Source organism: Rhinopithecus roxellana, chromosome 17 (genome assembly GCF_007565055.1).
Source record: "Rhinopithecus roxellana isolate Shanxi Qingling chromosome 17, ASM756505v1, whole genome shotgun sequence".
In the NCBI taxonomy this organism is placed as follows: domain Eukaryota; kingdom Metazoa; phylum Chordata; class Mammalia; order Primates; family Cercopithecidae; genus Rhinopithecus; species Rhinopithecus roxellana.
Genome location: NC_044565.1, coordinates 87,743,127 through 87,761,174, shown reverse-complemented (window position 1 = coordinate 87,761,174; position 18,048 = coordinate 87,743,127). Strand labels below are relative to the sequence as shown.

The 18,048-nt window shown below is 48.0% G+C and overlaps 1 protein-coding gene across 2 annotated transcripts in view; it reads right to left on the bottom strand.

Annotated features, from left to right (window-relative positions):
* Positions 1–18,048, bottom strand: part of ASAP2 (ArfGAP with SH3 domain, ankyrin repeat and PH domain 2) — a 203,414-nt gene that overhangs the window by 29,222 nt on the left and 156,144 nt on the right. For both annotated transcript variants that reach the window (XM_030920466.1, XM_030920467.1), the window contains exons 16-19: positions 11,659–11,753; positions 5,129–5,318; positions 3,091–3,176; positions 1,004–1,119 (exon numbers count right to left, since the gene is read on the bottom strand). In XM_030920466.1, coding sequence (XP_030776326.1) covers positions 1,004–1,119; positions 3,091–3,176; positions 5,129–5,318; positions 11,659–11,753 — 487 coding nt within the window. The remainder of the gene's footprint in view (positions 1–1,003; positions 1,120–3,090; positions 3,177–5,128; positions 5,319–11,658; positions 11,754–18,048) is intronic.

Genomic DNA, 18,048 nt, shown 5'->3' with positions numbered 1-18,048 from the left:
TGAAAGTATGTACTTTTTTTTTTTTTTTTTTTTTTGAGACAGAGTCTGGCTCTGTCACCAGGCTGGAGTGCAATGGCACAATCTCAGCTCATTGCAACCTCCACCTCCTGGGTTCAAGCAATTCTCCTGCCTCAGCCTCCCAAGTAGCTGGGCCAACAGGTGCATGACACCACGCCCAGCTAATTTTTGTATTTTTAGTAGAGACAGGGTTTCACCATGTTGGCCAGACGGTCTTGATCTCTTGACTTCATGATCCACCCGCCTTGGACTCACAAAGTGCTGGGATTACAGGTGTGAGCCACTGCACCCGGCCTACACTTTTTCTAAATAAGCCTCAGTCAATGAGGTCTGATTATTAGTTTTTTAATGATAAGCACAGCTCTCAGGCAGATGTGTGTCTTTTTTCTATTCTTTCCTCTTTAATAGTTCTTCAAAAATACTTCCTCCTGCGGGGTAACAACTGGATGCTCTCAAGGCACAACTGTGCCTTGGCTGTTGGCATGCCGGGGTCCTCCATAGAGGGAGGGACTGGGGCCAAGTAACAACCAGCGCCCTTCATGGAGGAAGCAGTGGTGCAAATGAAAGGACAGAGCAGTAAACAGCATCTCCCCCTATAATCCATCAAACCCAGAGCCAAGAAAGGGGCCAAGTGTGGCCTCAGGTGGGGGTGAATAGGCTCAGGGTGTGTGAACAGGTCAAAATTCCCCAACCTTGTCCAAATTCACCTGGCATTCGTGAGAGCTGCAAGACCCACCCTTTGCTTATCTTATGATCTGTAAAATGCCTATAAATGCTCCCAAAGTCTAAGTAACAGATGGTGAATGCAGCCTCGTGGAACAGGCAGGGAGAGGCCCTTTCTCGTTAGTGGTAGGTTCTCCTTCTCCTTGGCACTAACAAGAGCCCACAGGGTCAGGCCTGTTTCCAAGAGCAGGGCTTGGGTGGCAGAGAGGAGGCAGAGGCCAGGGTGCAGCTGAGCCCACCCCTGGGGCCCGGGCCCACTCACCTATCTCGATGGAGGCCTTCCCTCGCAGGAGCAACTTGAGGCACTCGGCATTGTCGGTCAGGCAGCAGTAGTGCAGGGCCGTGCTGCCTTTCCCTGTCTGTTTATCCAGGTTCCCACTGCCCGAGCACAGGAACAGAGAGAAAGCATAGTGTGTCACAGGCCAGAGGATCAGGACTGTCCAGCTGGGAGCCTGGGGCACGTGCACAGGAGAGGCAGACAGTCCCTGAGTGAACAGTTTCCCTAAATCATTCCCACGGTGGTGGGACCTGGCACCGTCCCCGCCTATGTGGCTGGGGAAGCCTTAGCAGAAGGTCAACAAGGAAATAACACGATGATGGCAGAAGAGGTCAAAAGGGGAATGGGGCATCCCTCATCCCTGCTGCTGCTGAGCATGGGGGGCCAAAGCAGAGGCAGTGTACCGCCTGGGCGAACCCGGAGCCCAGCATCCTTCTCAAGTCCCCCCGGCTGTGCCCAGAGGCTGCCGTGCTAGGCTGGCCAGCTGTGCTGAATGCAGGGCCTCTGGATGCCTGTGTGACTCACCCATCCTGTCCTATGGGAGGACGGGGGCTGAGCTTTTCTCTATCATTATTTGATATTCCCTCCAGGAAAGGGAAAAGTCACTTTCCCAAAGCCTAGTGACTTGCCCAAAGTCACTTTCCCCAGGCTCCTCAGCCTGTTTGCCCTGGAAATACCTTCTGAAAACAGGCTCAAGGGGAATCTTGAGCTTTTCAAAAGTTCTTCCAACATATCACAAGACCAGGTCATCCAAAAAAGGTGCTCAGGCTTGGCAGACATGGCACAGGCCCTCAGCCCTAGCAAACATGGCCACCGTCACATTCTGAGGAGGGGCAGTGAGCTTTGTGCCCCTGCACAAAGTGGGGACAGAAGGGTGACCTCAGGAAGTGGCACCTGCTGCTTCCATCAGAAGGAAACCAGTTATGTTTTCAATATAAAAAAAGGAACTTCTTTTTCACCAAATTGGGGGCATGGGGGGAGCTTCATTTTCAGAATTCTCCCCCACTTTTGTCCTCCTTCCACTCTGAAAAAAAAGAAACTGGGGCTTTCCTTCTCCTGCCCCCTTAAAATGTGCATGGAGGGAGAGGCATCATGCAGCTATCAACCAAATGTTTATGGAACCCCTGCTGCGTTCTAGGAGCCAGGCTGGCACTCAGACATAGGGCATCAGGGCAGCTTCCACCACGAATCCAGTGAACTCAGGCTCCTCAGGAAGAAGCTGCAGGTCTTGGGGCTGACCACCCCACACTCCCCTACTTTCTGGTCATTTCTTCACTCCTCTGCTCACAAATGGGAGGAACAAAGCAGGGGACACAAAATGCAAACTATCCCATGGCTTTTGCATTTTGGAATTTTCCATTTCCTTTGGAACACATTTCTGGGGCTTTTAACAGCACCTCCTCCTCCAGTACACACATGGCTCAAACCATGATCAGGGAGTGAAAATACATGTTGAGGGGTCTTGAAGTCCAGCCTTCAGCTACCAGGCAGGTAGCACAGGACTGAAGCAATATGCACCAGATCACAGGGACTCCCGGATCTGTGGTAAATCGCCTGTGCACATCTCTAAAGGTCATTTCTAATCAAAGCATAAAAACAACTTCTCGACCCAAACAAAACACCCATAATCCAGTGCTCTGGTTTCTAATCTCTGGTTCAGACCATGGCTCATGTGTGGATCCCCTCCTTGCCTGCTATCTCCCTACTGCTCAGGACACTCTGCTTGGACAGTGTGATGACCTGGCTCACACGATGAGGCGAGGACTGCCCCTGTGCACAGAGGGTGGTCATGGGGTCCCCAAGTTCAGTAGCCATATCTACTTGGTGTCTCCCTCAGTATCAGACACTAGAAGTTGGACCCTGCAATGATCACAAAAGAGTTTCTAGAGCTTTTTTAAAGGATTGCCATGGAGTACCTCACACCTGGCGGTACTTTTTCTATCTATCATTCATGCTTTAGACCTGGGAAGGTTCTCTTGACAACACATCAGAAGCGATGAAGCTGCTTCTGGTTCCTTCCCCAGAAATACCAAGGAGAAAACGAGTGCCTCCCTTACTTTCAGAACACCTACCTGTTCTGAACTAAAAAGTCTACAATGTGAAGAGAGGTTCGATCCACGGATCTGACTGCAAGGTGGAGGGCAGTTTCATCTGGCTCCTGAAAAATCAAACAAAGGCATTCCAGAATTCTAATAGGAGCATTCAATTCTGCGTCCAACACCGGTGAAATAGTGTATAACTCTTCCAAAAGTCTTTTATCCTTCCCTTCGAGAAACTTATCTCTTAGAGTCTCTTTAATCTCTACACAAGTTCTTTGCCCTTGGGAATGTGCAATTTGGAGATTGGTTCTGTTTCTCCTGACTCCATGGGAAATAAATGAGAAGTTCAGGGGTTTCATTTCTGAGTCCTCTCAATTGACCTGTCCCCATCCCTGCATCAGCACCACAAGGCAGATCCCTGCCTGCAAGCAAGAATCTTGTTCAAAGGATCCAGGAAGGTCCCCCAGACCACCTACAATCCAATCCCTTTACCTGCTCCTTGAGTAGAAACATATGTTTCTTAAGCAGGCTTAAAGTTTTGCATTCTACACTTACACACAAGGCTACGAATGCTAATAACTGTGCTCTCTCCAACTCATACTGGGAATTCCCCAACTCCACTACCTTTTCTGAAAGTACACCTGGCAGGTGGGGGAGAAGAGATGAACAAGGATTGTTTCAGCAGGTGGGTGGGCGAGAGAACCAGAGGAGGACCGATCTAGAGGACAGGAGGTGAGGGCAAGGGGAGGTGCCTCCCAGGCCTCCTGCCCCACCTGCTCGGCCCTCTGGCTGTAGCACAGCTCAGTGCTGGGCACTCTCCACACTGCATGGGTGGGCATGAGTTCTTTCTGGAGCTAGGGTGAGAGCGGGACCAGCCCAGAGCCCGCATGGACATGCCTGTCACCAGGAGAAAAGATGCTGCAGCCGTGAAGCATCGCTGATGATAAGCAGCCAGCCCAGTCCTGAGGTCCTGAGGTTCCAGGCGACCAAATGTGCATCTACAGGGCATTTGTGGACCAGAATCCGGACACATGCCACCCCACTTGGGTGCTGGTATGTTACTGCAAACCCATTCCAGCTGGATGCCCACCCTCTCAAGAGAGCTCCCCCAGGAAAGGAGGGGTCTTGCTCCTACTCTATTCCCTTTGAGGTGGAGCACGGTGGGGTGTGGGTTCCAGGGAACCGCCCCCTCAGAGAGCTTCTCTCATTAGCATGAAGCTCAGGTTAAACCTGCTCGCAGAGGACGGGTCCCTCTCAGGCCGCCTAGCTTCTGAGATGTCTTCTCCTCCACCTGGGGATGGGCGTTCTTTCCAGAGCTGGCATGACATTTTTGGTGTAAGAATAAATCACTAGGTGGGTACAAAGTTTTAGACAAGCAGAATAAGTCCTGGAGATCTAATGCACAGCCTGGTGACTCCAGGTAAGAACTACATAGTGTCTATTTCAAAACTGAGTCAATCCGAAATGTGCTCTCCAATAAAAATGGATGAGTATGTGAGGTAATGGATATGTGAGCTAGCTTGATTTAATCATTCCATGATGTAAACATGGATCAAAAACATCACACCATACCCCCTAAATATAGATAAAATTATTTGTCTACTGAAAAGAAAAACCCCTAGTTTATTCTAGCGCAGTACCTCTATCCGTGCTGTCTTCCTCTGGAGAATTACCCAGCTTTGGTCAGTATTGCTGATTCCACTGATCTGCCACGGTGCCCCAGTTTTTCTGTTTTTTTTTTGAGACAAGGTCTCACTCTCTCGTCTAGGCTGGAGTCCAGTGGCACAATCATGGCTCACTGCAGCTTCAAATTTCCAGGCTCAAGTGATCCTCTCAACCCAGCCTCCTGAGCAGCTGGGACTACAAATGTACACCACTATGCCTGGCCAATTTTACTTTTTTTTTTTTTTGGTAGAGATGGGGCCTCCCTATGTTGCCCAGGCTGGTCTCAAACTCCTGAGCTCAAAGGATTCTCCCGCCTTGGCCTCCTAAAGTAAAGTGCTGGATCCCAGGCATGAGCCACTGTGCCCGGCCTTTTTTTTTTTTTTAAAGTAGCAACCCACACTCTTACATGTCCGTTGGCCAGTGGGATTTTCTCCGTAAGATCCACACCGTCAGCATAAGCTTGGAGCAATCCAAAAATATCTCTGGTTTTGACGGCCTCGCAAAGGCTGTGAAGCTTCGCCGCGTCACCCGCGTGCTTCTTCCCTGCGTATCTCCTCTCAATGTACTTGGCTGTGATGTAATCCTTTCTTGCATTCCTGAAACCAAACATAATTGCCTCGCAAATCATGAAGGGCCTCTACCCGCCGTCCAGCATTCCTTTGTCTAAGGCTACGTTAATGGTTCCCGCACCACCTCCCTGGTAAGCAGCGCTGGCCCCAAAACACAAAGCACGAGTGGCTGCCATGTGGTTCAACAGCTGCACAGGTCTTCACTGAGACCTCATGGGAGCTGGCCAGGGGCACAACTTCCCCATGTTCTCTTGGCCCACCGCCCTCTATCTTGTCTCCCTCCCCTCACTCCTAAGTTCTGTGATCTGACCTCACTGTCGCCCTCATCACCTCCACGCCCTTCTTACCCAGGTCCCTCCACTCGGCATGCCCTGCGCCTCATCCTCCAAGAAGGCTGGCCGCCCTGCCCCCGCCCTCCAGGCAGCCCTGGCCAACCTCTGTCCCAACATTCTCTCCATGAAGGCCTGCCTGCTTGACTGCCAGATAGGCCCATAAGCTACAGGCCCATAAGCTCCTTGGGGCATGGACTACAACCTCTCTTTTGTAGGCACCGTGCCTGGTATGAAAGGCACTCTCAGATGAACCAAAATGAAATGTCAGTCCTACTCTATTTTTTTTTTTTCTACTTTTTGTGTTCTACTTTCTGTCCTTTATGTGGCAACATGCTCAGACTCCACCCCATCCAAAGAGCCTAGAGAAGCAGGAACAGAAGGGGGCCAAAGAAGCCTGAGTTCAAATCCCACTCCCACCACACACTGCTGCTTTGAACTTGATCAAGTATTACATCTCTCTAGACTTATAAGTTTGACTTGTGAAAATGCACACAATACATCCTCACAGTAGCACCATGAGACATACGTGCGTCAACACACCTACAGCACATACAGGGGGTCCTGGGCCTTGGAAAGACCCAATGAACTTACAAGAGGGACAGCAAGAGAATCAGCAGCTCACTGGTCACAGAGTATATGCATTTTACATTCCCAATTCTGAAGGTTGAGGGTCACTGCCCAGGGACTCCTTGAATCTTGAGAATCAGGCAGGAGCCAGGCAGGGGCAGATCAGTTGCATTCCTTTGTAACACAGCACTGCCTACAATCTGAGGACGCATGCGGCTGTTCCCCTTCGAGCTGCAGTCCCCGCATGGTTCCCTCTGGATCTCCTCTCTGTCACTCAGCTGACTACAGCAAGGGGCCATGGCTGCTGGAGCAGTTGTTGACTTTTCTGTACCTGCCCTAAATCCCCATGGAACAACTGGCCCCCCCGAAGGGGAGTCTGAGCCCCCGGACATGCAACTGGAGGCAGGGAGTGGATCCTGTCTACCCTGGGGTCCCTTGAAGATGGGCCAGCCTAAGATGAGAAGCCACAGCACCCAAACAGAACCAAGCGGACAGAGGTGTCTTGCCAGCGTTTGCCAGGCCTCATAATCTGCTTGCCCTTGGGTGCATGTGGCTCCTGGACACGCCACAGTATGAGGCTGGCTGGTGCAGCTGGAAAGGAAACCACGTCCCATGGTGCCCGTTCCGCCTGAGCAGGCAGTGTGCTTCACAGCCCAAGAAAGACTTCCAGGGGCACCTGGTGAACTTGTGTTCTGGCGCTTTCCAACACACTGCCTCCCTCCTGCTCCAGCTCCAGTTCTGCCCACTCTACAGGGCCTCGGTCAAGGCGTGTGCCTCAACTTCCCCCAGCGCGTGCTCCCCGTCCACACAGCGCTAACCCGTGCACTGAGCTCACTGCGGTGCTGGGTGACTTCTGTGTGAGATACGTGGTCTCAACAGATTCCCTCAACAGTGCCATGAGTTTTCATCTCCACCTGCAGGCACAACAGGCCCTCGAATAACATCATTCTGTTATAACGTGAAGAAAAAAAAATCAATTCCCAGGCAGGGTCACTGTGTGGTGTCTACCTGGGTTTTCTCTGGGCACTCAGGTCTCCCCAACATCCTGAAGCTGTGTGCGCTGGGCTAACTGCTGTGTCTCCAAGTCCCCACTGTGAGTGAGTGTGGATGTGGGTATGACCGCATCCCACAGTGGGATGGGGTCCTGTTCAGGGCTTGTTCTCACCCTGGACCTCAGCTGCCAGTACACGCTCCGGCCACCTGTGACCCTCAACTGGAATTAGTGGGTGAATCATTATCTTACTTGTTTTTATGAATCTTTCTTTCTTTATCCCACTCAGTAGCCAGAATCTTTCCTAAATGTATGCATAGCTCATATTTATTTCAATGTTTAGTATCAGAAGTGTTCTGGGTCTTTATTCAGAAGTTTGGTGATGTTTTCATGATCTAGAAATATGTGGCAGGAACTGAACTCTGCTTTACATCAATTGGCGCAGGGTGAAACTGGTTTCCTATACAGCATTCTGCTTAAAGTCACAGGTTTCCAGAAACCTTTGAGTTTCTGGAACACTGAGGATTTACTGCGCACTGAAGTCCATAGAGGGAAACTGGATTTTGTTTCCTCAGGCAGCTGGTGGGCCAACGAGGGAAGACCCATTTTATTCCTGGAGGTTCTCCTCTCAGGGCCTCTAGCACAGTGTGACACCCAACGAGATGCTCCATTCCTGGCCTGGTGAGTGTCATGGTGGACAGCCCATTTAATGATGTAAATGCCTCTTCTGACAGGCAGTTAGACTGGACAGTTGTCCAGTTTCATGCACTTTTCAATAATCACTGTGGGACAATCATTACTGTGACCTCTGCAGGAAGCAGGTAGAGAGAAAGTGGACTTCCTTGTTTTTTAATGTATTTACTCATCTGCCCAGGGCTTGGAGGCCCCGAAGGCAGTTCGTACACAAACATGGGCACAGATCTGTTTAACTCCACACGTGCCCCGTGGTTTTGTGAAGGAGGTTTGCTTTGCTAATGTGATCCTTCAGACAGGGTTTCACCGTGTTAGCCAGGATGGTCTCGATCTCCTGACCTCATGATCCGCCCACCTCAGCCTCCCAAAGTGCTGGGATTACAGGCATAAGCCACCGTACCCAGCCCTCCCTCTTTTTTTTAATGACAGGCTTTTGCAGAAAACAATTAACTTAACATAACGATACATTTGGTGTTCAGAGGAGGGGCTCTCCTTGCACTTCTGAAGGACAGGGTGTGTATAACAGTCCCAAGTCACAGGGAGAAACAGTTTGGCTCCTGTGAGCAAACACAAGCCTGGCTTCCCTGCTCCACCTCCCCTAGTTACACGTTCCTGACACCCCCAAGATCCATCTTGGGATTCACAGGCCACTAGAGGGTGTCCTTGGTTTCCCCTTCAACAGGTTTATCTGCAGATGGTGTGCGGTTCTGAGACAAAGCTAGAAACAGTGTATTCCTTTTCATCTGAAAGTAAAATATTAGCTTATTTAAGCAGGCACAGAGCTGGGAGTACTTGTTTGACTTGCTGATTCATTAAATATTCACTGGGTCACCATAAGCAACACATTACGATGGGAAAAACCAAAATGAGTAACAAGTAATTCATCAGAAAAATATATGTAAATGCCTGAGTATACTATGAAGTGGGATGAAATGTTTTAAAATAGAGCCAAATGCTATAGGAGCACAGAGCCAAGAAAGTAATTTCAGCTGAGGAGGAATGGAAGTAGCTGACATTTCGCCATCACATGGGTCATCCGCCCTCATTTCGAAAAAAAGCCCGGGGATAGGGGATGTAAATTTCCTTTTCAACAGTGCCAAGGCTGGAGGGGGGCTACAGTGCAGACAGAACATTCATACTGAAGGGTTCCACATTGACAGGGTTCATTTTTCAGAATCGCCTAGCTCCAGAGCAACCAAATGCCCTGCTTTTATAAGGTACCCTGGTGCTTGGAAGAAACGACACACACTTTGTTCAGAACTGACCGATATGACAGCATTACAGGGTGCTGGTACTGTCAGTGTGAGATGAAGCAGCCGAAAGAGCAGGTGTCAACTGCACAGCAGCAGCTGACCTCGCCATGCGGGATTCAGGACGTCTCCTTCACCAAGCGGGACCCTCAGGCTCGCCCAGGAAGAGCTCCTTCACCTCGAGTAACTCTCCATCAAAACTTAACTGGAGGACCCTCACTTTCAGGGTGTATGGAATCAATGCAGGATACAGATGTGACCTCTGTTGCCCACAGGAAGAAGAGCAAGCAGAGCAGCTAATGCCGACTAGACACTAAAACTAAGCACCACATGTCTGACCCCATCATCCAGCTCATTCCCCCAGTGCCTCTGTGGCGGGCGGCGGGGACATTAACTCCCTTGTTATATTACAGAGCTGAGGCTCAGAGAAGTTAAATAATCTGCCTGTGTCCCGTGGCTCAGATAAGGACTGATATATCTATGTCCCTACTGCCTCTCTAGGTTTGGGTAAAAATACAGATTTGAAACTTAGATTCTCATCAAGAAAGGAGGATCACATTGTAGGCCTCATGCCTGGTATCTAAAACCACACGTTATCCGATTCTCAAGGAAATGCTACACCACAAACATCTGTTACAGGATTCAAACATAAACTGACTTTAATCCAACAGCAGCCAGATCACTCACCTGAGATACCTGATACCTGAAAGTCTGTAATGGACACAGTCCCTGTCCACTCCCTTGCAATGTTCTGGTTCTTTCACTGTATCAAGTTACATTAGCAAAACGCAAAAAGAAAACAGCTCCTGCAATCTCCGTTTCTCAAAGACGCATCACACAAAATGGTTTAAAAAAATCTAGGCCAGGTACGGTGGCTCACACCTGTAATCCCAGCACTTTGGGAGGCCGAGGCGAGCAGATCACGAGGTCAGGAGTTTGAGACCAGCCTGGCCAACATGGTGAAACCCTGTCTCTACTAAAGATACAAAAATTTAGCTGGGTGTGGTGGCATGCGCCTGTAATCCCAGCTACTCAGGAGGCTGAGGCGGGAGAAGCACTTGAACCCGGGAGGCGGAGGTTGCAGTGAGCCAAGACCGCATCATTGCAAGAGGGCAAGACTCTTGCCCTGGGCAAGAGGGCAAGACTCCATCTCGAAGGGGGAAAAAAAAATCTCAATGATCTGCCTTTACAAAGGGCCCATACACTAACGGCTCTCTGTGAAACCGCCCTTAAAGACATTGTTCACTGTTGCTCACTGTCCTTTGGGAAGACTCATGTCATTAATTCTGTTTCAGTCTTATTCCATAGAAAATGCTGTTTCTGTAAACGAATTTTTAAATTTTTTTCTTATCGCACATTTTTCATTTTTCTTTGTCCTTCCAGGACACGGTGACCCAGTCTCGCCACTCAAATGCAGGTGATCTGTCAACTGGCCCAGTGGCCTCTCTCCTTCCGTCTGTTTCACTTTGCATCACAACAAAACCACACACATCCCCCTACAGACATAAGAGCCATCATACTAAACAGAGCTGAAGTCTAAGGCAGGCAGGACACCCAGTGCCCGAACCCATTGGTCTCCCTATCCACCTCTTCTCAAAGACTAGCATGACGTGGCCACTGACACTCTGATAAGACAGGCAAGAACATTCCCTGTTGTCAGCTCTGCACCAAGAGACACAAAAGCTTCTCCACTGGCCGGGCACGGTGCCTCACGCCTGTAATCCTAGCACTTTGGGAGGCTGCGGTAAGTGGATAACCGGAGGTCAGGAGTTCGAGTCCAGCCTGGCCAACATGGTGAAACTCCGTCTACTAAAAATATAAAAATTAGCCGTGTATGGTGGTGGCATGTGCCTGTAATCACAGCTACTTGGGAGGCTGAGACAGGAGAATCACTTGAACCTGGGAGGCGGAGGTTGCAGTGGGCCAAGATTGTGCCACTGCACTCCAGTTTGGGTGACAAGAGTGAAACTCTGTCTCCAAAAAAAAAAAAAAAAAAAAAAGCTTCTCCATCAAGTTTTGTATCAACAATAACAAAAACACAAACACTTTTTGAAGGAAATAAAACACTCCACATTTGCAAGGATGCAAGGACGTTGGCAAGGAGGCAGCTACATAATCATGTATCTACCACAACCAGCCATCTCGGTGGCTCAGGATTATGCAGCAGAGAGACCAAGATGAGGAAGTGATTCAGCAGGACAAACAGTAGAGGTGAGAAGTCCAGGGTGTTCCACCCACCAGTGGCGAGTGAGGCTCTCTACACACCCCACGCACACACGCACAGCATCGGCGAAACCTGCCTTTTGGCTTCTACCTAAAAAAATTTCTATTTGGTCACCCAAAAGGTTAAAGTGACTAAATTTCCATTTGGTCACCCAAAAGGTTAAAGTGACTAATAAACCCAACTCAGGCTGATTTATTCCCTAAAGAAGCAAGGACTAATGCACCCAAAACTTCTTATTCCCCTGCCTCCCGGGGCTCAGGCAAAGGCAAATCTTTACTCAGCAAATGAGAATAACCAGTCCCATACTTACATGTCACTGCCTGGGTTGGGTTTGACAGAGTCCTCAGCTGGTAGGCAACATTCCATGATCTCATTAAAGCCTGCATTCCCAATATTCTTGGCAAGCTGCAAAAAATGAAAGTCTATTTCAGGATACTCAATTATTAATACATTCTACTGCTATACTTTAACCATCCCCATCTGATGATTTATTTAATGGCCACTAAGAAATAGAGCAATAAAGTGGTTTGCCTTTAATGAAGATGGACAAAACCCAAAGCCCAAAGGTACCCATAAAATTACAGATAAGAAGCAGCATGCCTAGCACAGAGGCGCATTGTCATTAAACGCGCTCTGGATAGGGTATAGATAGAGAGAGAGAGAACCAGTAACTTGGTCCAATGTGAATTTCCATCCTTACCCACTCCTCCCAAAGACCTGTGCCTCAACCAAAGTGACTCTATTGCACATCCTCAAACAACCTTTACTTATGCCAGCTACGAGGTAGTTCTGGTAGAGCAAAGCGGCACTGGGCCAGTAAAGCCAAGACTTAGGTTCAAATCACAGCTCCATTACCGGCTGTGTGACCACAGGTAAGTCAGTTTCCATGAGTGGCAAAGTTTTCATCAGTAAAATGGGATGATACCTACACTTCTGGGTTGTAATAATGATAAAAATGGATAAAATTTAGGTGAAAACAGTAAACTGAAGCACTAAAAATGTATTAGCTCTAGATGTAAGGTCTTTACTTGCCAATCAATCAATCTTCTGACATGTTAAACATTAAATTAACACACCCCCCCCTTTTTTTTTTTTTTTTTGAGACAGGGTCTCACTCTGTTGCCCAGGCCGAAGTGCAGCGGCCAGATCATGGCTTAATGCAACCTTGACCTCCCCAGGCTCAGGTGACGCTCCTACCTCAGGTTCTCGAGCAGCTGGGACTATAGGCACATGCCATCACACCCAGCTGATTTTTGTTTTTGTAGAGATGGGGTTTTGCCATGTAGCCCAGGCTGGTCTCGAACTCCTGGGCTCGAGCAATCCGGCCACCTCAGCCTCCCAAAGTGCTGGGATTACAGGTGTGAGCCACCGCACCCGGTCAGCTCAGATTCTTAAATGTTTAATGAAACAATAAAAAAGAGCACCAAGCAAGCTCAGTGCTTTGAGAAAACGTACTTTCATTTCCACGTTGTGCTGGGGAGTCAGTGATGCTTGTGATATTTCTGCTCTCTACTGATTATGCAGGCAGGCCAGGAGCGGTGGCTCATACCTGTATTCTACCACTTTGGGAGGCCAAGGTGGGTGGATAGCCTGAGCTCCAGAGTTCGAGACTAGCCTGGACAACACGGTGAAACCCCGTCTCTACTAAAATACAAAAGAAATTAGCCAGGCATGGCAGCATGCGCCTGTAGTCCCAGCTATTCGGGAGGCTGAGACAGGAGGATTGCTTGAATCTAGGAGGCGGAGGTTGCAGTGAGCCGAGATCATACCACTGGACTCCAGCCTGGGCGAAAGCGAGACTCTGTCTCTACAAAAAAAATTTAAAAAAAAAATTTTTTTTTTTAAATTATGCAGGCAAAGGAGCTAACAGAGATGCTTTGGGAGAGACTGCTGTAGCCTGAAATCGGGTCTATCTCTTGGGAGGAACTGACTGAAGGAGCAGCCCAAGAGGTCTGGGTTAGATACACTGGAACTTCCTGGTGGCAAATAACATCACACAGTGAAATGGGCTAGTGGGACTAGTGGAGAATGCAGACGCAATTTTTTAAATAACAAAAAAGTTATGGGAGGTAGCCTAATAGTTGGATGATGAGCTTTCCTAATTCAACCTGGCCCTTGACAAGTGGAGAAAGCTTTTTCTAGGCGGCCCAAAGCAGCATAAAACACTAACCAACTCCACCTCCTTGCTCAGTCCTGGCTCTGGCACCTCAAGCCATCAGTCAGGAGGCAAAAGGCTAGAGGCTGCATTGCAATTTTCCCAGGGACAACAGAATGGTCAGGTGGCATACCACTTAAGGTGACAGGTACCTATGCGCCAGGAAGCTAATGCCCTGTGAAGGGTTTCTCAGGCAGCTGGTGTCAGATCCAGCACTGAACCCCAATGTCAGAGCCCCTGGTTTACAGCCAGGCATCATACAATCCAAGGAGGACACTGTCCCCAGGTGAGCACAATGGTTTTCCCAAGTTAAGTGACAGAAATCACTGTGGCCCCCTCTGCGAGCCAGGGGCCAACCACCCTGACGCCTCACAGTCTGTATTAAGCAGGTGGGGGTGGGGAGATGGGAGGAGGAGAATTCCCCAGGAATTGAAGAGCTGCTTCCCTTCTGCTTGGACTTGGCTGGTTAACTGAGAGACAGCTGGTCCAGGGAGCCACCGCATCCATGTGTCACACTCATCCAAAGCTAGAGAAACGTGCTACCTTGCAGTTCTGCCAAGTTCCAGTTTACGTTTCAGCCCATAGAGAACCCCTCTGGACCCATCAACAAAAAAAAGCATTTGCAAATGGAGGCTGCAGGTGCCAGCAGGACAGGCAGGCAGAAGCCAGGGGGGCAGGAAGGTGGGTGTCGACCTGAGCCCTGGCATCTCCTGCTTCTCACTGGTACCCAGAAGGAATTTGCGGGCTGCACTGAGGCAGAAATTGAGCCAGACTGGATGGAGGAGAGGAAGGAGTTTTGAAGTTCTGTATCACCCAGGGCAGGGCAGCTCAGCTCAGCCCCTTGCCCTTCCTGTGGCCTCAATAACACACTCTGAGCCCCTCGGCTGTGCTGAGCGTGGGGCAGGAGGCACCCTCCTGCTCTACAGCAGCTCACTTGAACAAGACAGAGATGAGTTAATAAGCAGCCCTAGAAAAGAAGTTTATCCTGAGAACTATGAGGACAGCGGCGCCAGGCCCAAATGAGCAGAGCAGTCACTTGGCCAGGAGGACCCTTTCCTTGGCACTCACCAAGCAAGGGAGTTGTGTGTGGGCGTCTCCCTCCCTGATGGCAACGTCCAGGACAGGGACACAGAATCATGCACTGGGTACATCCTTAGCACCGACCTGAGCAGGGCCCACTGAGCCTAAATGAGGCTTTAGGTTTTATCTGGAGTTGTTTTGAGAGTTTGGGGTGGGGCAGGGAAACCTCCTGTCCCATTTTCATGTCTCCCCAGGGAAGGACAACAATGGTGTGACATTCCTCTCTGACTCACCCCAGGAGAGGAACAGGCAAGTGAGAGAAACCAGACTTCCCTGACTACGGAGCTCAGGAGGAGACCCCAAGGTCAGCTCCTCCCTGATGTTAATTGGGTCCCTGGGATCCCCAAAGGGTGGAGGGCCTGGAGAGTGCGATCCAGCTCTAAAGTGCAAAGGGTAAAAGCTCAGGCAAGGGAAGGGGCTTGACCAAATTGCTGCCTCCAAAGCACAGAGCACAAAAGGACACTCTGGTGTGCAGGGAAAAAGTTTACATATGTTGTCTTTACCTGACCCTTTAAAAGTTCTATTTTTGATGTAGTTTACAAAGTATCTATTTCTTAGTAAGTGTAGGTACATCATATGTAAGTAAGTATATGCTTTGCTGCTCAATTTTTTCTGATAGAGTTTGTGGTTTAAAAAATGTTCCAAATCCTGGCTTTAAAAAAAGAGGCTAGAATATAGGCTCTGGAGTCTAATAGTTGGAGTGTAAATCCTATACTGGTTAAGTTTCTTAACTTCTCTGGCCTTTTTTTAAAAATGGAGCTCTCCATTTAGGTTAGATGATATAATGTACGTAGAACACCTACAACAATGCCTGAAGCATAACAGTTCCTTTGTAGATGACCATTGATAGTCAATGTCTTGTTGCCCTAAGCAATTGCTTTTAGTATCTGGGTGGCACATTTCAGTCCTAGGTGAACTTATAACAACAGTTATAAGTCATAAGTTCTTGGTCTTTGAGGAGCTTTCCTCTCCACATGCTCTTTCAGATCAGACTGTGTGTTGACCTGCTTTAACATCTGACAGCTTATTAACAACCTTATGAGAACAGAAATAGAAGAAAGTCAAGAAACAGACAGTTGAGTCAGTAAATATTTGGTAAGGTTCTTGATGCTTTTTTAAAAATTTGATATTTTTTTGTTTTGTTCTGAGACAGGGTCTTACTCTGTTACCCAGGCTGGGGAGCGGTGGCACAATCTCAGTTCACTATAGCCAACCTCCTAGGCTTTAGGTGATTCTCCCACCTCAGCCTCCCTAGCAGCTAGGACCACGGACATGTACCACCATGCTCAGCCAATTTGGGTTTTTTGTGTGTGTGTAGAGATGGGGTTTCGTCATGTGACCCAGGTTGGTTTTGAACTCATGGGCTCAAGCGATCTGCCTGCCTCAGCCTCCCAAAGTGCTGGAACTATAGGTGTGAACCACTGCGCCTGATCTCGTAAGATTTTTAAATTACTGACTCAAATTCAATTTCAGAATATCAAGAATTCCTTTGTTAACTTCATGTGTGATAGTGAAATTGATCATGATAGTAGTACCCTAGTACCAATGATACTGTTTTTCATATGACCTGAAAAATCAAAGCTGAAATCATGATCTTCTACATTAAGAAGGAAATTTACCTTTTTAAAATTTGTGTTTACCAGTAAGTTTTTCCCAAAGTAGGTTTGCTTTAGAATCTAAAGATACTAAGCTAGTGTGTGCTAAAGTAGTTAAGATGACATGATTCCTCAGAACTAATACTTCAATTATGCAATTTCCATTTCACTGGATAAAAAGTAATGCTAGGCTGCACACGGTTCACACCTATAATCCCAGAACTTTGGGAAGCCGAGGCCAGAAGACCACTTAAGCCCAGGAATTCCAGATTAGCCTGGCCAATATAGTGAGATCCTCTCTATAGAAAAATTTTCAAAAATTAGCTGGGCGTGGTGGCACATGCCTATAGTCCCAGCTACCCAGGAGGATCGCATGGGCCTGGGAGGTAGAGGCTGCAGTGAACTGAGATGGCACCAGTGCACTCCAGCCTAGGCGACAGAGCAAGAACCTGTCAACAAAAAAAAGAAAAAAGACCTACAAATGACCAACAGGTATATGTATGAAAAAGTATACATCATTAATCATACAAATCATCAGGGAAATGCAAATTAAAACCACAATCATCTCACACCTGTTAGAATGGCTTTTATCAAAAAGACAAAAGATAACAAGTGTTGGCAGGGATGTGGAGAAAAGCGAAGCCTTGCACACCAGGTGGGAATGTAAATTATTATAATACAACCATTATAGAAAATGGTATGGAGGTTCCTCAAAAGACTAAAACGAGAACCACCATATAACCCACTTCTGGGTATTTACCCAAAAGATCTGAAATCAGTTTGCTGAAGACATGTCTTCACCATCTTGTTTATTGCAGCACTATTCACAATAGTCGAGATAGAGAATCAACCTAAATGCCACCAATGGATGAATGGATTTTTAAAATGTGGTATATATACATAATGGAATACTATTCGACCTGAAAAAAAGAAGGTCATTCTGTCATTTGTGACAACATGGATGAACCTGAAGGACATTATGCTAAGTGAAATATGCCAGGCAAAGAAAGACAAATCCTGCAAGATCTCATTTATATGCAAAATCCAAAAAAGGTGAACTCATAGAAGTAGAGAGTAGAAACTATGGATACCAGGGGTTGGGCATCTTGGTCAAAGCATACAAAATTTCAGTTAGGATGAAGAAATTCTAGGGATCTAGTGTACAACATGGCGACTCTAGTTAATAATAATGTACTGTATACTTGAAAATTTTGTTTTGAGACAGTCTCACTCTGTTGCCCAGGCTGGAGTGCAGTGGCAAGATCACAGTTCACAGTAGCCTCAACTTCCTGGATGCTCAGGTGATCCTCCTGCCTCAGCCTCCCAAGTAGCTGGGACCACAGGTGCTTGCCACCACTCCCAGCTAATTTTAAAAAATTATTTGTAGAGATGGAGGTCTCGTTATGTTGGTCAGGCTGGTCTCAAACTCCCGGACTCAAGCAATCTTCTCACCTCAGCCTCCCAAAGTACTGGGATTACAGGCACCAGCCCAGCCACCACACCAGGCTCAAGAGAGTAGATTTTAAGTGTTCTCACCATAAAACATAAGCGTGTGAGGTGACAGGTGTGTTAACTAGCTTGATTTAGTCACACACAATGTATACAATATACTAAAACATCATGTTGTACACCATAAATACATACAACAAAAAATTAAAAAAATAAAATCCCTTGCTGTCACAGCATGTCACCCTGAAACAGGCTGTCCTATTTACCCAAAAGAGAAGAGATGCTACTCCTGTGAGACTGCACCCACCACTCTCCTTTCACAAGGCACCAAGGGGCCTAATGAACACTTGCTATACAAGAAAACATACTTCAGCGAGCAAGTCAGCCGAGGCCCTGCATGCCATGCAACTCTGAATTGAAA